Source organism: Lemur catta, chromosome 8 (assembly GCF_020740605.2).
Source record: "Lemur catta isolate mLemCat1 chromosome 8, mLemCat1.pri, whole genome shotgun sequence".
Classification (NCBI taxonomy): domain Eukaryota; kingdom Metazoa; phylum Chordata; class Mammalia; order Primates; family Lemuridae; genus Lemur; species Lemur catta.
In genome coordinates this window covers 59820023-59843393 of record NC_059135.1, presented here as the reverse complement: position 1 = coordinate 59843393, position 23371 = coordinate 59820023, and the positions used below count along the sequence as shown (strand labels likewise).

At 34.0% G+C, this 23371-nt stretch overlaps 1 protein-coding gene and 1 long non-coding RNA gene across 5 annotated transcripts in view; one reads left to right on the top strand and one right to left on the bottom strand.

The window, feature by feature from the left end:
- The window catches only part of LOC123643707, a 134332-nt gene that overhangs the window by 70874 nt on the left and 40087 nt on the right, over nt 1–23371 (top strand). The gene's annotated exons all lie outside the window — the stretch shown is intronic.
- Nucleotides 504–23371, bottom strand: part of SLC38A11 (solute carrier family 38 member 11) — a 56472-nt gene continuing 33604 nt past the window's right edge. For both annotated transcript variants that reach the window (XM_045559392.1, XM_045559391.1), the window contains 5 exons: nt 17976–18046; nt 17128–17289; nt 13652–13764; nt 10705–10836; nt 504–904 (listed from right to left, as the gene is read on the bottom strand). In XM_045559392.1, coding sequence (XP_045415348.1) covers nt 611–904; nt 10705–10836; nt 13652–13764; nt 17128–17289; nt 17976–18046 — 772 coding nt within the window. In that variant the 3' untranslated portion in view covers nt 504–610. The remainder of the gene's footprint in view (nt 905–10704; nt 10837–13651; nt 13765–17127; nt 17290–17975; nt 18047–23371) is intronic.

Below are 23371 nucleotides of genomic sequence, written 5' to 3'. Positions count from 1 at the left end.
GGTAACTTTGATTGCCCACACGCCTTGCTCTGCCCAGCCGGTCTATTATTCTTGCTTCTTCACGTGGGGAGGTCTTTGCTCTTTTCTACAGGGATCTACTTCCCTCTAAACAAGGGATGCTACTGAAATTATAACAGAGAGCTTCTCTTTGCCCTTGGGATAGCTATTCTTTTTAATAGTTTTTGGTTTCCCTTGTCATTATTCCACAGATGTTAAATAAGTTTTTTTTTTCTCCTAAAGGACACATCCACAAAATTGCAACCCACAATCACCTACTTGCTTTGGAGCAAAATATATTGGCTCAAATATTAAATAAAAGAGTAATGCTTTGAGGGGATGACAGCGAATGCTAAAGGCTCTACTTTTCCTTCTTCAATTAGGATTAGGGTAGTGCAGTCATTAGAAGAAAACATTTATTTTGTCCCAGTTTAAGGTAAAATACATTCAATTTTCTTTTCTTACCTTTTATATTGCACTAAAGAGTAAAGAAAAGCAAGTCTTGATAAATGCCAAAATGATAATTTTATAATATAAATAGAGGCTAAAACGTGTAAATGTTATTATGTAGTGTAGAAGACTAAGAAAACATACATTTTCCAAAGCAGTCAACTCATCGAAAGATACTGATATTTAAAATTGAAAGTTGCGTCGTCAGTTGAAAATGAGAATCTGAGATATTTGTGAGGGAGAAATTGTCAGGAAAGCAGTAGAACATTTCCTGGCCGTGGGTGCAGTCTTGAGGATTTATGATAGCCATGACGAATCCAAAAACCATCACCACGGCACCAATGGGAAGCATGACACAGGATATAATCTTATCTGAGTGTGTCCTCGGTTCTTCGGACAGTTTCAGATAACAAGCCGATGGAATGATAAAAATTAGGGGAGCTGCACAGAGCACACCCTGTGTGTTGAAAACAAGAAATAAGATAATGTTATTGGATGGAAGCATTCTTTGGACAGCTTTTTAAAACATTTACAAAATGTATTTTTCATTTTACATGTTAAACGTTTGATAAGGTCAGTTGAATCAAAGGAAAAGAAAAATAATTATAAGAGAGACTTGGAAATAGGTTTTTCCTTTTCCAATGGTATATTTATAAGTGAAAATAATAAAATAGTATAATAGTATATCAGACTTAAGAAAAGATGATCAGAAAATAATATAGAAAAATAAAGCAAATAGACTGACTTCTGGCTAACTCTTGAAATTTCCCATATTTTCAGTTACATCATATTTCCTTCTACTCATTTAAAATTACTGTATATTCACTATGCCCTTCAAACTTGAGTGGCCTATTTGTCATTTGGGTACAATTGTGAAATTTCGGAAAATTGTGTGGACACATACTGTCTTTCCTCTTTACTTGAGCTTGCATGGACGTTGTGCCTGTCTGTGTAAGGAACAAACCTATAACCCTAAGGGCACTGAACATGAAATAACACTTCTAAATCCTCTTTCCAGCAAAACTAAACACATTAATTACCTAGAAAACTGACAGCAGAGATAAATGACTATAACTCATTCACCCTCCCCCACAGCTATGGATAAATCCTACCTAAGGGGGAATGTCAGATGGAAAATGAATGAGTAGAAGAGTTGTCTGTTATAAAAATACCAAGAGTTACTGACTTCAAAGGAAGAGACTTACCCCTTTAATCTAAGTCTCACTAGAAACATGGCAAATGATAAAACTGTTAAAATTTAATGCATTTTAGATAATATATTGTTCTAATTATGTTAAATGTTAATTATATTATATATTAAAAATATAACATATTAATAAAATACATTAAAATTTATGACAAATGTTATTCTCTTAAAACATAAAACATAAGATTTTTAAAAATAAATTTTACCATGTATACTTGAGGTTTACATGATGTCATACATATAGATGGTAAAGTAGTTACTGTATTGAAGCAAATTAACATCTCTGTCATCTCACATAGTTACTTTTTTTGTAATGAGAGCAGCTAAAATCTATTTAACAAAAATCTCAAATACAGTACAATTTTATTAATTATAGTCCTCATTTTGTACATTAGATCTCTAGACTCGTTCATCCTACATATCTACTACTTTGGATGCTTTGACCTGCATCTCTCCATTTCTTCTCTCTGCCCCCCTCCTGTGGTAATCACAGTTTTATTCTCTATCTCTGTATATTTGACCTTTTAAAAAATATATTTCACATATAAGTGAGATTACGCAATATTTTTCTTTCTGTGTCAGGCTTATATCCTTAACATAATGTTCTCCAGGTCTATCCATGTTGTGACAAATGGTAGGATCTCCTTTTTTAAGGCTGAATAATGATATATTATACACACACACCCACACACACAAAAAAAACCCCACATTTTCTTTATCCATTCATCTATTGATGAACCTTTGTTTTTTTCCATATCTTTACTACTGTGAATAATGCTGAAATGAACATCCAAATATCTTTACGAGGTGATGATTTCATCTCCTTTGGGTATATACCCAGAATAGGAATTTCTGGGACATACAGTAGTTGTTTGCCCGTTCATTTGTTTGTTTTTTTAAGGCAAGCATGAAAATGAGGTTTATTGAGAAGAAAAAGATAGGATTATAGGGCAAGAGCAAGACATGGGTTTATAGAGCATCATACATATGCCACAGATGACGACTGGACCCATTGTCACAGCAAAGGGAGAGCAAAAGGAAGGGCAAAAAGGGTAGTAGTTCTAATTTTAATTTCTTTAGGACTCTTCCTCCTGTTTTCCTTAATGGCTGTACCAATCTACCTTCCCACCCTTGTCAACAACTGTTATGTCTTGTTCTTTTGATCACAGCCATCCTAAAGGATGTGAAGTGTTGTCTCCTAGTGATTTTAATTTTCCTGATGATTAATGATGTTGAACACCTTTTCATATATTGTGGTGGCCATTTTCATGTCTTCTTTGGAGAAATGTCTATTCAAGTCCTTTGCAAATTTTTTAATTATTTGTTTTTCTGCTATTGAGTTTAAGAGTTCTTTATAAATTTTGGATATTAATCCCTTATCATTTAAATGGTTTGCAAATATTTTTCCCAGTCTGTGGGTTGCCTTTTCATTTTATTGATTGTTTCCTTTTCTCTGCAGAAGCTTTTTAGTTTGATATAGTCCCATTTATTTATTTTTGCTTTTGTAGTCTGAGCTTTTGGTATCATATCCAAAAAATCATTGCCAGGGCTAATGTCAAGGAGCTTTTCTTCCTATGTTCTCTTCTAGGAGTTTTATTGTTTCAGGTCTTAAATTTAGGTTTTTTATCCATTTTAAGTTGATTTTTGTGTATGGTGTAAGATAAAGGTCTACTTTCATTCTTTTACATGTGGAAATGTGGTTTTCCCAGCACTATTTATTGAAGAGACTATCTTTTCCTCATTGTGTCTTCTTGGTACTCTTAACAAAAATTAGTCGATTGTGTATGTCTGGATTCATTTCTGAGCTCTGTATTATGTTCCATTGGCCTATGTTTCTATTTTTATGCCAATACCATACTGTTTTGATTACTATAGCTTTGTAATATAATTTTAAATCAGGAAGTGGTGATTCCTCCAACTTTGTTTTTCTTTCTCAGTATCGCTTTGGCTATTTGGGTCTTTTGTAGTTCCACATGAATTTTAGGACTGTTTTTTTCTATTTTTGTGAAGAATGTCATTAGAATTTTGATGGGGAGTGGGTTGAAACTGTATATTGCTTTGGGTACTTTGGACATTTTGACAATATTTATTCTTCCAATCCATGTACACAGGATATCCTTCCATTTATTTATGTCTTCCATTTATTTGTATCTTCTTCAATTTCTTTCATCAGTGTTTTATAGTTTTCGGTGTATAAATCTTTTCTCTCCTTGATTAAAATTATTCATAAGTATTTTATTTTAATTGTCTTTGATGTTATCATAAATGGGATTGTTCTCTTGATTTCTTTTTCAGCTAGGTTGCTACTTATGTATAGAAATGCTACTGATTTTTGCATGTTGATTTTGTATCCTTTACTAAGTTAATTTATTAGCTTTAATACTTATTTTGCAGAATCTTTGGAGTTTTCTACATATAGGATCATGTCATCTGTAAATAGAGATAATTTTACTTCTTCCTTTCCAGTTTGGATGTCTTTTACTTCTTTTTCTTGTCTGGTTGCTTTTTCTAGTACTTCCAGTACCATGTTGAATAGATGTGGTGAGAGTGGGTAACCCTGTCTTGTACTGGATCTTAGTGGAAAAACCTGTAGTTTTTCCCCATTGATTATGGTGTTAGCTGTGAGTTTTTCATAAATGGCCTCAACATTATGTTGAGAAATGTTCCCTCTATACCTAAACAGTTAGAGTCTTTGTCAAGAAAGGATGCTGAACTTTGTCAAATGTTTTTTCTGCCTCAAGTGAGACACTCGTGGTTTTTTATCTTCCATTCTGTTAATGTGATGTATTATAAATGTTATACTCTTAAATCATAAGATGCAAGTTTTTTAAACAGTCAATAACAAATGTGAAAAAAATAACAAATGTGATATTACTGGTTTATAAATAAATGTAATTTTTCTATAAATATGTTTTGCTATATATTAAAACTTATGTAAATTTATAAGTATACATAAAAGAAAAAAGAATAGTATAATGAAACCTTATGCAACAATAACCTATGGTTTAAGCTTTTTGACACATTATTTGGTATATTTTCCCCAGGGAAAATCACAGCAAAATAAATTTGAAGTTGAATGATGTAAAATAACAAACCATACTTTAAAAATAGCTTTAAAATAACTATTTTTAATATCATTAGTTAATAAAATTACTGTGTGTTTTATACTAAGCACCATTTACACACTGGAAATATTACAAATATGATTCCAGTAATATAACTATTTTCTATTTTTACAAAAACAAAAAAGTCCAGAGAAATAGAAATTAAGGGTGACATATTATGAAACCAGACTAGCCAGGCAGTATTTAAAAATTTGGGAAAGAATAGTAGGGACCACACCACATGGAAAATATTTCCACAGTAAGATATATAAGAATGAGAAAATAATAAGAGGTACCAAAAGTGCATTGTAATGTAACATATATGGACAATATACTTTTGCCATTTATTGCACCTGAATACAAATGAATATGTACAAAGGTACACAATAAATAAAAGATTAGTTGTCATATGGCTGGAATTAAATGAATTATGAATTCCACAGACTCTATCATGATACTTGGAATTGACAATGCTTTTTAAGTTATGGAAAATACTGTAGAATTCATTCTGTATTTATAACAAAAAAGTATTACCCTTTGATTTCTTTGAAATAAGAATTTATGTAGTCCACTTGCTCAATACTTCTTGGGCGTGGCTCCAGGTAAAAAGTAAAAAATTTAAAAAGATAAATAAAAGAAAAAAAACAATTTATGAAAACAACAAAAAAGTAATTCAAACACAAATATATGTATACTTGTGTGTGTGTGTGTGTGTGTGTGTTTAGTCTCATCTCTGTTAGGACAGACACATGAGGCTAATACATCTGGAACTACAGATAGTGAAAGCGTTATCAGGATGAAAACTGCCCCAGCTGCTGCTAAGAAGCTGTCATCAGTCAGCCTTTTGGTACTCTTTCAAACCTAACTTGCTCGGCAGTGCAAAGCAATGGGTGTTCTGTTTATGTTATAATTCTTAAGAGTTGAGAAAGTAGCAATTAGAGGGAAAACTATATAGTTCATATTTGTACTAGAAGTCCAGTTGAGTATCTTGTTTAGACACCAGTTACTTTCTCGATATTTAAAAGCTCAGTTTTACTAGAGGTTGTTGCTAAAAGTCAAGATCATCAGGAAAATGATAGTGTAATTCCATCTGATATATTCCCTATAAATTAGTCCAGCTTATTTGATCTATTTAATGTAGACTTGTTTGAGGGTACACAACTGGCTTTGGAATAATTTTTGAAATTGCTTGACAGGATGTAAAACCATAACTGCTTATTAAAAAGACAATAAAATATAGTCTCATTTATAAAGGCAGGAAAGCACTATTCATTGATAATAGCACTTTTGATGCCAGGGCATTTTGCAGTTTGTAGTAGAGAAAGAATAGAGCGTGTTGAAGATTTTTACTGGCAATACAGATTGGAAAAGTGACTGAATTCTTCTACTTGAATAGAAATCTCTCAAATGATACAAGGAGGCTGAAAGCTAAATAATAGAGTACTTATACATCTTTTAAATTTCCACTTTGTAATCAGTTTGGAGCCATGAATTTCATTTCTATACTCTAAAGAGAAACTCTCTCAAGCTTAGGAGATCTTTGGCAGCTTGCATTGGGGCTAGCTCACCCTGATGGTTGTATTTCTACATCTGGGTTTTTGCCGGGTGTTTGGCCTGCTTTCTTCCTTCCACTGTAAGCTGCATACAATGCTTGTTGGGCTGGTTATGCTGGCCACAGGTACCAGCTGCTTCATTTTTTTTTTTTTTCAAACACTGCTGCAAGTAGAAACCCATGGGGCCCAATTAATGCAGATGCCTCTTTCTCTAACAGCAACATTATTGTCAAAGTGCCAGATTCTTACTGCTACAAATGGTACTTATATTTGTTTTATTTGCTTCTAAAATGAATTCTTTAAAACTAAGGGTTCATCTGCTTTGGAAAAATATTTCATTATTGTCTACTGTCATGAAAACAAAATAAGAGGCAAGTTCTAAATGGAGTTTTTCTTTTTATTGACTAACTAACATAAACCCAAATCATTTTATCCTACCTTATTTAGTTATACTAAATGACAGTATTTCCCTAACTTTGCAAGATCTCATTCTAATGCACATCTCATCTGTGAAGATCATTGGTCTACTTAGTGATGATTCAGAAGCCACAATAAAAAAGAACTCCTAAAGTACTACAATTATTATCTGAGATAAAAGCTATTAACTAAATTCCTAAAATACTGAAATTATTAACTAACATGAAAGTTATTAACTAAAAATTATTGAGACAAAAAGTTTGAGTTCCATTTTATTTCATTTTATTTCATTTCTTGGTATTTATTTTAACCCATTGTGAAAGTCTATCTATATGTATCATGGATTACTCTTAGGCTTACTTACAGATAAACTCAATGCATAGATTTTTAGCTTAAAAAATGGATAGACAAATGAACATAATTATTTTACATAATTTAAAGCCTTACGTTTAGGAAATGTCAGAGTAGTATAATGATTAAGAATGTGGGCTATAGGGTCCAAATGCCTATGTTCAAACCTTGATTTTTCTACTCATAACTAGTAAAACCTCAGACTATTTAATCACCCTGTGCCTCAGTTTCTTTATCTGTAAAGTTAGTATGTATAAAGGGAGATAATGCATGCCAAGTGCTTGGCACAGGATAAGTACTCAAAACTTGTTAGCTCACATTATCATTATGAATTGGAACACAATATGCTTTAGTTACTTCTAATGTGTTGCATTATCCACATGTGTCAGTTATTGACAAAAATGATGCTTGATTTGGCTCTATTAAGCATAGTAAGTGTCCACATAAAAGGGAGCTGAGTAGAGGCCTCAATATGTTGTTGTGCATACCAGAAGACTTTTATTGATTAGGAAAACATGTATTTTCAGGTGGTCTGACAGAGAATGGAGACCCTAGACTTATTAATTCTTACAAAGTACTTTAAAAGTAGTGCAATTGTCTTGGGTTATTAGATCATAACAGACAACTTAGCACATTTCTTTCATTGTTTTTCCATGAATGTTTAAATTTAAGGATCTAAAATCATGTTTTAAATTTTTAAAATAGTCCACCATAGACAGCTCAGAACTTGACTTTGTAATAGATGCTTACAAAGTATTCTTCTCTGATTGTAATACTAGAATTCTGTCCAAACCACAAAAAGTTTTCAATGTAAGTATAATACAGAATAGTTAATGTGATTGTGTGCTTACAATTTTGTTCTCCATTGTCATGGAGATTAGCAATTAACTTTACAGAAAGTAATGGTTAAATTTACAAAAAATGTATCATTCCTGAAAAATCAGCAGTATGTATGTGCTTGGTTAATTTAAAGGGAATAAAAAATTTGTTAAGCTATCAAGATGTAGTGAATCAGGCAGATGATGAACATTTTTTCTTTCATAACAAACTCCTACAATATTGAAAACAAACAAACTTATGGACTCAAATGAGAACTTTCATAAAACAAGAAAAAAACAGGCCCAGAAATCATTATGTTGATCACCTCCATAGCATAAGTGAAAAATTACTACTGTCAACACCAACACTTTTTGTAACACTTAATTTCCTGGCACTACATTAAAGAACATCTCTTGTGTCCAGGAATGTTTATTTACAGAAAAAGGTCCTGAACTGTGATCCCAAGGGACAATCAACCATACAGTAATTTGAGCACTGTGTTCTTAGCTCTGTGCTAGATACCGTCGAGATTGGGGAAGATGGTTAAATACTCTTGTCTTCAAAGAGCTTACAATTTGGTAGGTAAGGCAATCTTATATGGACAGCTCAAACGGTACATGATATGAAATAATACACAAATCAGTTTAGTGCATTCACTAGCAGTGATCCATTTACACAAATAAAGGTTAGTACATTAAATGATTTCAAATGGTCCTACTGGCCTTTGATTTGTTCAAAGTTCGGAAGAAGTTAAAAGTTACCTTTGACATTTTGTTCACCTCTCCTATGAGCTTTCTTTCCATTGTGGTGGAACAGACAATTCCATAGTCCTCTGAGGTTTTTGGAAAGCTAACTACTTCCCACTTTCCGTTTACAAGAAAATTCCCAATAGTATGTCCCTGACTGAATCTCCTACTGCCTTTATCTGGATGTCAAATCAAAATGGCATCTGGAGGGCATAGTGACTTGGGCACTGACAATAACACCTTTGTGCCTCCCTCAATTCTCAACAAAATGAGTAAATGATGATTTGAGATCACACCTGTAAAAGTCTGCCCTCCTTCTAGTGCATAACTAGGAAATGCTAAGTGGTGAGTGAGTCCGATTAGAAATTCTGTAAGGACTGTATTAACAGAAGGGGAAAATTAAGGGGTAGATCCACTTCCATTCTCGTCTCACCAAATGGCACCATCATCCTAGTTTCACAAAATAGAACCACGGAGGGTTTTTTTGTTTGTTTTTTGGTACTTTGACTACAAAGCCTAGATCTGAATCAAGGAGTCATTCTTTTTCTTTTTTTTTTTTTTTTGAGACGGAGTCTCACTCTTGCCTGGGCTAGAGTGTCATGGCGTCAACTTAGCTCACAGGAACCTCAAACTCCTGGGCTCAAGCAATCCTTCTGCCTCAGCCTCCCAAGTAGCTGGGACTACAGGCATGCGCCACCATGCTCAGCTAATTTTTTCTAATATTTTTAGTTGTCCAGCTAATTTCTTTCTATTTTTAGTAGAGACAGGGGTCTCACTCTTGCTCAGGCTGGTCTCAAACTCCTAACCTCGAGCAATCCTCCCACCTCGGCCTCCCAGAGTGCTAGGACTACAGGAGTGAGCAACCGCACCCAGCCAGGAGTCATTCTTAATGTGTCCCTCTATCCCCTTATTTCCCCAATTGAATCTGTCACCAAATTGGATCAATCTTGTCTTAAAAATGTCTTCCGGGAGCCCATTCACTTCCCTCTGTCTTCTTTATCACCTATTTAGCAGTTGAACCTTTATGTTTATTTGTGAGAAAGCATAGATCCTTTCTGACTTCCTTCTATCGTTAAATTCTATTGTGTGGTACATAGCAATTACTCAGCAAATGTATGATCAATGAATAAATGAGTTAAAAGTTGCACTGGACCTTGAAGTCTTGTAGATTTGTACAGAAATGAAAGGAAAATAATCACAATAGGAAATAAAAAACAGATAAGCAAAGGATAGTATTAAGAATTGATATGGCTTATTCAGCAATGGAGTTTATACTTACTTGGTTAAAAAAAATGGAGGTTTTTAAGTAGGATGCTAATAAAATGAAACAACTTTTTTGCTTCAATGTGATAGTTGAAGCAAATAAAGCCTGGATTAATTTTTAGATGTGATATGATGAGGACTTAGATTTAGGTGGTGGCAGTACAGATTCCAAAATAAAAGTCTGGAGAGAGAAAAAAATATTTAAAGAAGAAGAAATTGGGCCATAGTAAGTGGATGTGCAATATGGATATAACTCTATTCCTTCCATATTTTTCACTAGACATGTTTTTACTCAGCAAAGAAAATTCCAGATTCACTTACTTTATAGTTATTTTTAGTAATATCTATGTGTTATAGTAAATAAGATATGCAAAAGTGCTCTAAAGCAGGGTTTCTCAACCTCAGCACTATTGACATTTTGGATCAGATCGTTCTTTGCTGTGGGGAGCCTGTCCTGTGCTGTGGGATGTTCAGCAGTATCCCTGGCCTCTACCCACTGGGTTCCAGTAGCACTCCTACCCAGTGTGACAACCAAAAATGTCTGCAGACATTGTCAGATGCCCCTTGGGAAAGGAAGAGCAAACCTGCCTCCATTTGAGAACCACTGATTTAGAAATATATAGTCCTATAAAGTACGCAGTATCATCATTACAAGTATTTACTCTTGTATTACAAACACATTTTCATTCCACTTCAGAAAGTGACACTTGTGTTAAGAAAAATACATCTTATGTTAAATATAAACATTATTTTTTAAAGTGAATTTTAGAATGGAGTAAATCTTTAAATGTACTTACATTGAGTTCCAAAACTATTCCAAGGCAGTCAATCAGCAATGACACAAGCATGGCTATAGTAATGATAACCACAGTTATAACCACGTGGAAAACTGATGAAAGATTTCCACCAAAAAACACGTTGGCAATTACCTGCCAAATAAACAGATTATTTTGAAAGGGACTCAGGATTTATTGAGAGTGTTTCATAAAAGCATTTAGGACTGTATAAAATACTACCAATAAGGCAATTAATCAAATCTCAAGTCACTAGGAATGTTCTACTTTTTATCAATAACAGGTATTCTTTGTTGAACCATTAGTGAATTATACTACAGACTCATAGCATGGCATACCAATGTTTGAATATATATATTTCTGAAGTATAAGAGACCTTGGAAATTTACCTTATTCTTCTTCCTTGAGTCCAGCAAGGTTACTATTATTATAAAACAAAGTAGACACTATTTAGATTATTTGAATGGCCTTAAAGGAAGTGTTTACCCCATTTCCTTTAATAATACTGAATGTGTAATATCCTTTACTAACAGGAAATTAATTCTTTATAAACTAAATCGTATTTGTTACAATTTAGGTCCACTTTATATTGCCTTTCCTCAACAAAAATGGAGAAGACTTCATCACTATTTTCTATTAATACTCAGATCAAGAAATCAATGAGCAGTTAACAACTTAATGTATCCCATACTGTGATATGGCTTACAAAGATAAAATGTCTAGGAGATGATTCTTATTCTCAGGAATGAATAACTGGAGATATAAAACCAATCTAAAAAAACAAATAAGAGATCAAAATTTATGACAGGACAAAAAAGATCAAAGAGGATTTAGAACTAAAAGGAGCTTTAGGTATTCAGACCTTTCTCCTTTAGAGTACTCTCCTCCCTGGCACTCCTGAAATGTGCTTGACCTACCTTGCTTTGAGGTGGGGCTTGACACATGAGTAGCACTTGGAGCAGAATTATAGGCTGAGGGAACAGTGTGAAAAAGAGCAAAGAGGTAAGAACACGAAAGATACCTATGGAGGAGAAGGGGGAGGCAGTATGAATAGAGTGGTGGCCCTGTGCAAACGACAGTGAGACATGAGTTGGAAATGGTAGCAGAGGGTCAGATGCTGGCAGATGGTAAAGAAGGCAGCTTCTCCAAGCTTTGCTGCCTAAATATGAAACATTCCCCATAGATCAGATACTGCCATGACTCTGCTAATACATTAAAGGTGATACTAATAACTTTTACTGCTTACAATTTGTAATGTCTTTCCAAATATCATCTTATTTAAAATCCATTCTTATAGATGCCTCTATGATATAATTGTGAGAGTGAAAAATCACTTAATGAGGCGGGCAAGTGAGAGATATTTATTAATAGTAGATAGCCTTTTTGGCACCCTTGTATATGGCTGGCTAATTTACCTACGAATAGAAATGGTTTCCATTACGTTCACGTCAACTGTATATGTGTGTGTGTGTGTAGAAAGAAGACAAAGGGAAAGGCATATACAGCATTCTCTGACAAGTATTTGCTACTGTGGCAGAGATCTTGATTTTATTCTGTCTTCCTGTCACGGCAGCTAGAAAGGAAATTCAAGTTTCAAGTACTAAAGACAGAAGTTGTGCAGGTGAGGTGACTCAGACCGTCCACAGGCAGTTTACCAGAAACCACATGAGAATGTACCATTTGTTCTTGTTGATCTAAGACCAGATTTGAACCTAACGTACTGGGCAGAAAGTATAATACCATTTCCTGCATCTAACAGTAGTTAGAACTGGCTCTTAAATTTTGAAAAAAATCTTCATAAAGTAACCTTAATTCAGTGTACTTCTCCCTTATAGTCAAGATAGAGAACTGGCCTGTGAATTGTACCTTTCTAAGTGAGCAAAAGTGCTAATTGTGAAGGACATGCCCAGTGCTGAACATTTGCCTCTTCCATTTTCCTGAGCAGTTCCTCATCCCCAGCGCTGGCTGAAGGTAAGCACTGGGCTGCCTCAAGAAGCCTGCCAATTCCTTAGTGTATTTAAAGCTCTGTAGACATTTCACTTCACACATTACACCCATTCACATGGTGTGCTGTGTAAACAGCCTCTTCGAATAGATCCTAAGACTAAGCCCTTTTCAGTGTGATTCCTGAAAGAACTGCTGTGAAGGACGATCATGTTGTACTGTGAACTGGGCCAGTGGATTTTTAGCTGACAGCAGAAGGGATTCCTGACAAGCTATGTTATCCAATTGTACACCAAAAGAATTAATTTGCTTGTAGCTAATCTTTCTCCACAAATCCACGTGGTCTGTATAACATGATTTAGAGCTGACTTTTAAATGAAATATATTTAGATATAAATAATATGCTGTAAATTTATATTACTTGTATTATTTTTATTATATAAAAATGTAAATAAATATATTTATGTAAATATATAAATAAAATATATCTGTAAAACTGAAGGCTTAAGTTCAATGTTGGTTCTCCATGTAATATAAGATACTTCAGTTTTCAAGAAACAACAAAATCAATTAAAATCTGATCTATGGTGTCTTTAGTACATGTTGACTTATAGAACATCTCAGCAAAAAGACAGTTTTGTAAAACATGTTCTGAACCTTGATCCTTAGTTACTTTGTGAGAATGCTATTTAAAAAAAAACCCAACAACCTTAGTTTGGTTGTTACTAAAGGCTCACATTCACTGTGGAATGCAGTTGTATAAATATTTGTGCTTATGGTATTATAAACCAAACTAACAAACTTAATTTTCAAATCCAACTTTTGAAAAATTATCTTGTAAACATCTGAATATAAATTCATCTTTAAACTCTGAAAAAGAAAATTTTATAAATGATACCACTTGTTATGTACTTGGGAATTTGCCAAATTGAATTATTTATAAATCTTCCTAAATAAAACGTAATAGAGAGATCACCTGGATAAAGTGTTGAGGAGTTGTACTCACCTCTCTAGTCACAAAACATTCCATCGGATACGTCAACAGGACAGTGACGCCATAACAACACCTCCCAAATGTTACCAGGTTATCACTTCTGCAATAATTTTCAAATAAGTCTCCTAGAAAATAACATAAACTAAGTTTATTTACTAGATACTGTATATTTGAGATAACTAATACATGAAATATTAGATATTTGTTATAGTCATGCATCACCTAAGGGACCCCATAGAAGACAGTGGTCCCCTAAGATTGTAATGCCTATATTTTTACTGTATGTTTTCTATGTTTAGATATATTTAGATACACAAATACTTACCATTGTGTTCCAATTGCCTACACTATTAGCACTGTGACATACTATACAGGTTTGTTACCTATGAGCAATAGGTTATACCGTGTAGTCTAGGTGTGTAGTAGGTTTGTGTAAGTACACTCTATGATGTTCACAAAAGGATGAAATGGCCTAATGATGCATTCCTCAGAATGTGTCCCTGTCATTAAGCAACAAATGATTGTATGTAAGTGAATCTCTGTAAACTTCATTTCCTTTAATTAAAAGAACAACAGATTGCCAGGCCAAATGTAAGTTTTTGCATTCAATAACAATGTAATTATTCATTGATTTTAAACCAGTACGTGTTCTACTTCAAGATAAATCCATCACTAATAGTTTTTTTCCCTTATTCTCATTGTTTGTTTTTGGTAGGTTTACCTCAAATTTGTATCAACTTCTGAAAAATATTTTATCCATTGTCTTCTTACAGCAGAATCAACTCCCTAAATTCTTGTGCATTGGCTTTGTAAACTTGCTTCTGGTCTTTGTTTCTGGTGAATAAATGACTTCATTATTTTTTAAAAAAATGTCTGTTAAAATAAACAAATTTCCTTTTGAAATGCTATTCTTAGATCAAGAACAATCCTGAAAGGAAGAGTAGACCAGTACATCTGGGGAGCTGGATTTCCTGTATATCATGCTATAGGGTTTAATCACAAACTTGGGGCCACTGCAAGAAATTCCAAGCATATATTGTTTTTCATGTCATCTGATGAGCCCAAGTGTAAATGCACTGATTCAAAACTCTGAAAATATGGCTATTTCCCAGAAAGAACATTAAATTTAATTAGTTTCAAACTTAATGATGGATCATATAAACCTTAAAACAATTCTTATCTAGAGACTATATTTTCTTAGCTATCTATGAAGAAATACAGAGATTTAACTGGGCAAAGAACTTATGTCAGCAAAAAGCATTTACCAACGCTGAAACAGAGTATTTGGGCCTGTTTATTTCCTGAATATAATATGCTTACATTTTAAAATTGTGATCACCTTTTTAAAACTAAACCGAATCAAAAATTAGATTAAAGTCACCCACTACTACACTGTTTAAAAAGAAAAAAACAAAGTCATAATACTTCTGTACTTTTTTCCATTAAAATGCTAAATACCCTAAATGACCTCCTTCTTCCCAGGATTTACTTTAAGTGACTTTCCCTTCCCCCCATCAACTGGAACAAATGTACATTACTTTACAATGTCCCTTTCAGGCAGAAGGAGATTAAACCACAAAGCAAAGGTGCCAGAGATCTGCTTCAAGGTTGATTGAAAACATTCCAGCACTCTGAGAAAAAAGGACTGAAGCTCCCTATTCACTAACCTCTGCTAAGAAATGGGCCCTACATCTTTTCAAAAGTCACTGGGAATGTCAAGATGAATCCAGAATTCCCTCTGCCTCACAAGCTGAAATTTGTCTACTGAAAGGGATAAGAAAGGAAACATGCAGTTTGCACAAATAAGACCAGATTTGCCTAAGGAGAAATGTTCTAGAGAAACAATGCCAGCTTATTCCAGCTTAAATCTAAGTGTATTTTAGGGAATTATAGCTAGGGAAAAAACAACAACAACATCAAACACCTGTCAGCTTTGTTATATAAGATTTAATTACATCTGAGCAATTACCACTGATAAAAACATCAAGAAGGTGGAACTAACAAGAAAGATTTATGTCGTACAGAGAAGGCATGTAAAAACCAAGGTCCTGTATGGACTGGAGCCCCTGGGCCATTCATTTTGATAAACAATGTAGCAATAGTGATACACGGTAATGTTTTGGAATACAATTCTTATCAAGACTTTAGAGGTCACTTTATTACTGCACTCTAATGGCACACGCATGTGTTATATTTTTGACTGCATTGGAATTATGTTAATCATTATTTCTGAAGCCATCTTTATTTCCTGAGAAATATCTGCCTACAATCATACTGACTGGTAACCTCTGTTCAAAATAAGGCAGCCATTCTCCCGAGAGCACCCCAGTGTCTTCAGAAAACTAAGCTAAGAGGAGTTGAAGGCTAAGGAACAGCTTTTAGTGAGCTATGCTTGACCAAAATGGGAGCAGTAGAAAGAGAATGGAAAAAATACTGGATTTAGGAGTAGGAAGACTTGTTTTCTCGTTTGTCATCAGCCAGCATGGGCAAGTTGCTTCACCTCTTTGTGTTTTAATCAGGGGTAAAACTAGTTATTCCACTTCCCTTCAAAGGGTTGTTTGAAGGTCAGTGAGATAATAGACCTGCAAGAGCTATGAAGTATATGAATCACAGCATTTAGCCTACTGTCAGACTGCCCTGAATATTACACTACATAGATGATTGAATGTAAGGGCCAAAGGAAGTTGAAGAGATGACTACTTAGTTGTTGGGCCTGGGCAAATACAAGAAAAGAGAAGTAACTTTGGAGAGAGGGAGGGAGGGAAAGGGCTGGTTTTATGGGAAAGATGATGTTTTGTGATTAAGGTAAGAATGGGACAGTTGAATAGAAATGTCCTGCAGGCATCAGGCTGGAGATGAAAAGAAAGGTCTGGGTTAGAACTAAAACAATGAAAGTGTCTGGAGAATTTGTTGAGAGAAAAGCAAGCCACATGCCTGAACCAGTTATCTGGGTGGGGTCGGGTGGGGGTGGAGTGGGGGATTAGAGAGGGCAAAGAGAGAGAGTAAAGAAAGAAAAAAATTATTAACAGTTATAAAGAATAACAATGATAATATGGCAGTGCTTATTCCTCTAAAGGAGGAAAATTTGAGCAAAGAAAGGAAGTTCAGTTTTGTTAAGGGATTCAGAGAGATTCAGGAGAATTGGAACCAAGAAGGTTATTAGTTTTGGAGACTAGGAGGCCACTGGTACCTTTGAAAGTGAAGCTGCAGGGAAGTAGTACGGAGGAAAGCCAGGATTCACGTGCTTGGAAAGGAAAGCATGGAAGGAGAGAGTATGGACTACAGAACTAAGTTTGGCAGCTTATGAAGGAAAAAAATAGGAAACAGGGACAGCAGAAAGTCAGCAGGGTAGAGGAGAGAATGGGTGGAAGAGACTGATCCTTTGAAATAGAACACTGGGCATAATTATAATGAGTAGAACACTGAGTACACTTGTACCAATCCACATGAACACCAAAATATAACATGACTGAATCTCTCATTTTTACCTTGGGTGAAGCCAGTAAATGTCAGGTATCCACATGTAGCAAAGAGTATACAGATAAACATGGAAACCACGATGGATATATGGATGATGCGGGACCACTTAGCTACTGTGGGTTCTTCTAAAGAACTGTAAACTAAGAAGGAGTTATGGTGGCAAATAAATGCTGCAATCCAAAAACAAAACAAAACAGACATTATTAAAGCAAGCACCAAGGTTTTCTTTTTTAGTTCTGAAAATTCAGAGATGTGTGCTACTGTAGATGCCAATGAATGAAAGTTTAAATATATTAATTTATTAATATGTCAGAAAATAATTTTTCTGATAGCTCTGGAAATGAGAAAGTTCATTCACATTTACGCTTACATGATCTCTTCATGTCACTTTTGATATAAACCAGGCCAGTTCAAACTTCTCTCCCATTTTGCTTTTGCTAATGGTTCTTCCCATCTTAAGGAAAATCTAAACATCACCATAATTTTTAGTCCATGGCTTCTTTTGCCATCTGGGACATAATAGTTTTGGACATCTGGCCAATTTATACTATAATACTTTGTGTGCAAGGGTTTGAAGAAGTTCCTAACACTTGCTAGACTTCCAAGTTAAGAAACAAGATGACTATAATGAGTTTTCTGCATAAGAAATAGACTTCTCCAAATTGAATCAAATTTTAGTGATGAGTGAGAAAAGTTTGAGCCTAATTTTATATTGGCATAAACTAGATCATATGCTGCTAATAGGAAGTCTAAAACTTAGGACATCTGCTATCCAGACATAAATATGAAACACATCACTTTTTCATAGAACAAATGACTTCATATTGAGAAAGGGCCTCTGAAACCATGTACTCACCAAAAGACATAACCCCAACAGCCTGAATGGCATTAGGCTTTGCAAATACCCAGGCATCGTCTGTTTTTGGTCTAGAAGAGAAATCAGTTAATTTGATAAATTATTAAACAAATTCAAGCATAGCAGAAAAAAAGAAATGGTGTCACAAATATAAATTGAGTCTCTTTAAGCCAGAAATTAATAAGGAGGCCCTATTTTTTTTTTTTTTTTTTTTTTTTTTTTGAGACAGAGTGTCACTTTGTTGCCCGGGCTAGAGTGAGTGCCGTGGCATCAGCCTAGCTCACAGCAACCTCAGACTCCTGGGCTTAAGCGATCCTACTGCCTCAGCCTCCCTAGTAGCTGGGACTACAGGCATGAGCCACCATGCCCGGCTAATTTTTTTGTATATATATTTTTAGTTGGCCAGATAATTTCTTTCTATTTTTAGTAGAGACGGGGTCTCACTCTTGCTCAGGCTGGTCTCGAACTCCTGACCTCGAGCGATCCACCCGCCTCGGCCTCCCAGAGCTAGGATTACAGGCGTGAGCCACCGCGCCCGGCCAAGGAGGCCCTATTAACCTTATTTAATCATGAGTAAGTTTCCCAGGAACATCAGTGTTATCTCTTAACCCCAGTCCTCTAAATGCATAACAAATAGTTGGGCAGATTCCATTTTTACATATGTAAAATATCCATTAACAATTTTGTGAATTTATTTTTTCATCAATTTAAGAATAAGCATTTGTTGTGCACTCACCAGTTGAGATAGTCATTGAGGAAGATACAAAAATTAATAATGTCCAATTACTACCCTATATTTTCCTCTTACTTATTTTTCCAGGCTCAACCTACCCTAGGGAAATTTAGTCAGCACTACAGTTTATTGAGGGAGGTGGACATGAACTAATATTTACTACTAATTGAGGCTGTACTGATTATGTTCTGGGAACTCTGCTGTGTTATCTCAATTAATTTTCACAACAACATGTAAGTATTATTTCCACCATTAAACACATGAGGAAAGTCAAGCTGTGGATGATGACATAACTTGCCAAGTTTATACACATAATAAATGAAGAAGTTGAGATTTATCTTCTTGGTCTGTTTATTTCTATATCTCTTCCATGCTGAACCATCTGTCCATGGCCTCAAATTCCCACCTGTGGATACACTTCTCAAAGGAATTTTGGAAATATATACACTTTAAATAGCTTGAAGCAGCTTATATGCTAGTGTAATTAAAAAATTAGGTATCAGTTGGGATTGGTCTACCTGGTTAACACACCCTGAGTAATGATGAAGAGTATGCCTAGGTCAGATAGACTGTGGTGTTCTGGCCTCTTCCACTTATTAGCTGTGTGATCTAATGCAAGGAGTTGAACCTCTTTGGGCTTCAATTTCTATATCCATAAAATGGGGATAATAGTTGTATCTAATTTATTGAGTTACTGTGTAGATTAAATGAGATAAAATATGTAAAACTTCTAGAAGAGAATTTATCACACAGTATATGCTCAATAAATGGTCATTAGTTTTATTATCATTGCATATTAATATTATTATTATCTACTCTTATTTAATAAAAGGTAGCAAAAACTCTAAAAGTATGGCCAACTTTCCTGGAAAAGAAAGGCTTGAGTGAGACCCAAAGGAATGTATGAAGAGGGGAACAGGGCAAGAGTTCTAGAAAGAGTATGAAGGCACTGCACTGGGTGTTTTAAATAAAAAGAAGATTCCAAAGATTAAAACTCACCTATTTCATACGTTTGTTATTCATTCTCTATGTAAAGAATACATGACAAATCCTTTTGGTTTTGTCAAAGTTTGTGGGATTTACGCATTATATCATCTTTCCTTCCATATGTGAAATGCGCAGTTATAGACACAAAGAACTTTACAGAAAGGCTAGCCAGCAAGGGAGGCCACAAAGTGTTTCATGACTTGCTCCAATTCCCAGCTTTTGGAGTGGGAGCTGCTGCCACCTGCTGCCTCCACAGTAATCTAACTGCAGTCAGCATTAAAAGAGAGTAGCATACCTGTTAAATTCCAATGTTGGTATGGAAAAATACATATTTTGTACATGATCCTTAGAAAATGATTTAGAATGAGCAGCACTAACAGTTGTAGAAACTTGAAGATTCTCTAACTTTGTAATATGTTTTAAATGATATGCTTTCCCTGTTAAGGTTTTCTCATGTGAAAAATATGCACTTCCCCCCTTCAGTACAGATTGTGATCGTGTCCTCGTTTTTAAATCTTATATTAGTAATGAAAATGTAGGAGTTTGATTTTCATATTTTTCCTTCCATGTAAGTTTTTTCCCCCCTGGTCCATATGGTTCCTTGAGTATATTCCTGGAGTGTGAAACAATACCTAGAGATAATTTTGGATTTTCTCTGTTCATCTTAATGATGATGATTTTATAAGATTGAAAGTGCCAAAAAAAGATGTTACAGATAGGAAAATGCATATGTCCAAATCTAAGGAAAGAGAAGGAAACAGATATTGAGTATGGCTTTCCCGTCATTTATAAAATAGCCTAGGATTGAGTTCCAGAAACAACCAGTTGCACAGGAAAAAAAGAGAGAGAAAGTTCTTTGGTATATTTTGCAAGACTGCTGAGACCTTGATACCAAACCTGGATGAAAAATGGAAGCTATAGACCTTCTGACTCTAAACTATAAATGCTAAAATATAAAATGAAATATTACCAAGTGCTGTCAAGTGCTTTATAGGATTAAAAATCATCTCTAAGAAGGTTTTCCCAATAAATGAAAGGGTATTTTAATAACAAAATATGAATAAATATTAATGTAATCAATATCTATAGCAGATATAACATATCTGTTATATCATTTTATTAGTAGATATTAGTGTAATTTACCATATTAACAGATTAATGAAGAAAAAAGCTAATGACCATTTCAAAATATATAGAAAAGCATACAATTCAGTATTTATTTTAATAAAAATGCTAAGCAAACTAATAATAAAACAGAACTTCCTTAACCTGATAAGTAATGTCTATGAAAACCTATCGAAATGAGATATTTAAAAGTGAAAGTTAGAAATATTACAATTAAAGGATGAAACCAGATAAGACATTCAATATTATTGTTTCCAGAATATATTATTGAAATTCCTAGCTAATTCAATAAAATAAGTAATGACATGTGTAATCATTGGAAAGTGGTAAATTATTTGTACAAAATATAATAATGTATATAGAAAATCCAGAAAAACCTACTCACAAGCTATTGGAATTAGTAAGAGTATTCAGCAAGATTACTAAATACAAGTTCAATGCACAAAAAATCAATTAGGTTGAGGTGCACAAATAACAACCAATTAAAATGTTTTTTTTAAATGGCAGTGACAACAAAAACACTAAATCTTTTAAAAGATGTATATGATCTTAATGTCATGTTATAATTTTATTGAAAGACACAAATGAATGGAGAAATATACCATATACATATACATGAATGGGAAGACTCAATATCATGTAGACATCAATTACCTGCAAATTAATATCTAAATTCAAAGAATAAAATATGACGTTGAAGGAGAAAAGAATTTTAAAAACTGAAATAAACAAAACTATAAAGTTAACTATTATAATAGATAAACAGTAAAAATAATGGAAGATAAATATAAAACATCTGTATATTAAAATAATCCATATACAAAGTTAAAAATATAAAGATAAGCTAAAAACTGGGAGATTGAAATAGGTCATGCATATACAGTTGCTGGTTGGTATGTGGGAGAGATTGGTTCCAGGATGGCCATTAGATACCAAATTCATGGATGTTCAATCTCTGATACAAAAATGGTATATTTGCATGTAACTTAAGCACACCTTCCATATACTTTCAATTATCTCTAGATTACTTATTATACCTAGTACAATGTAAATGCTATGTAAATCATTGTTATACTGTATTTTTTATTTGTATTATTGTCTATTGGATTTTTATTTTTTGTTTATTTTTTTGAATATTTTTGATCCACGGTGGATTGCATCTATGGATGCAGAACCTGTGAATATGGAGTACTAACTGTAATTAAAAAAGGGTATCCAGTACTTATAATAGTCTACCCTTATCAACAGGGGATATCCACAGTCGATGCCTAAGCAATGGGTAGTACCAATCTGATTGCTGTCAATTGAAACATGTCTCTTTTCATGTCTTCCACCCACAAATTTAGTGCCTTTTCCAACTTTAACTAAACAGTTACCACAACTGTGGCCATAACTTTTGCAGTTTGAGGTGCAACAGCAAAACTAGCTCAAATTTCTTTTTCCTTCTTCACAATTTCATGGATGAATGATGAGTGGACACACTAGACAAAGGGTTGATTCAGATGGCCAGGGGTGGGGTGGATTGAGATGGAGCAAGATTTCATCATGCTACTCAGAACAGCATGCAACTTAAAACTTATGAATTGTTAATTTCTGGAATTTTCCACTTAATATTTTTGGACCGTGGTTGACTGTGGGTTGGTTGACTGTGGGCAAATAAAGCTACAGAAAGTGAAACTGCAGATAAGGGGGGAACTACTAATGTATTATACACTCTTGCAAATCAATAAGAAAAATATAATCCAGTGAGCAACGGATAACAACAGTCAACTGAGAGAAAAGGAAATGGGAATGGCTAATAAATATGCAACAGTTGCTCGCCCTCTTTAATAATTAGAGAAATTAAAACGAAATCCACACAAAGGGCACTTCACACCTAATCTAACAACACCCATGTTGATAAATTGCTGGGAAAGAAAACTTGAAATCATTATCAAGGGAAGTGGAAATTGTTAAACACTTTGAAGAAGAATTTGGCAATACCCAGTAAAGCTGAAGGTCGTCAAAGCTTATAAATAAACAAATAGGCTAAAGAAGTGCACATGTGCACAAGGAGAAATGTATAATGTTCACTGCTGCATTGTTTATATTAACCAAACACTGGAAACAACCTCAATGTCCAGCAATAGAATGGATACATAAATCAATAAGTAACATGTGATGCAATCATAAAATTGTGTGCTATAGAGCAATTGAATGTTAAATGTTAAATGTATCAAAATGGAAATATGTGCAATAAAATATTGAAGAAACAACAAGTTATAGAATGGAATGTAACTTTCTTTGCCATAGTAATCATTATGTATCTATATTACAAACATATCGATCAATATTACATATTGTTGTCAATACATAAATTCAAAAGTATAAAAGCATGAAAAGGAATGACTCAAACCAATTTAAGCATAATAGTTACCTCTGCGGAAAGAGAAGTGAATCAACTTTAAATATGATAGCCTATTGCTGGTCAAGATTGGAAGCAAACATAAACAACTATTTCAAAAATATCTAGTCCAATTTCCTGCTTCCTTAACTCTATATAATTATACAG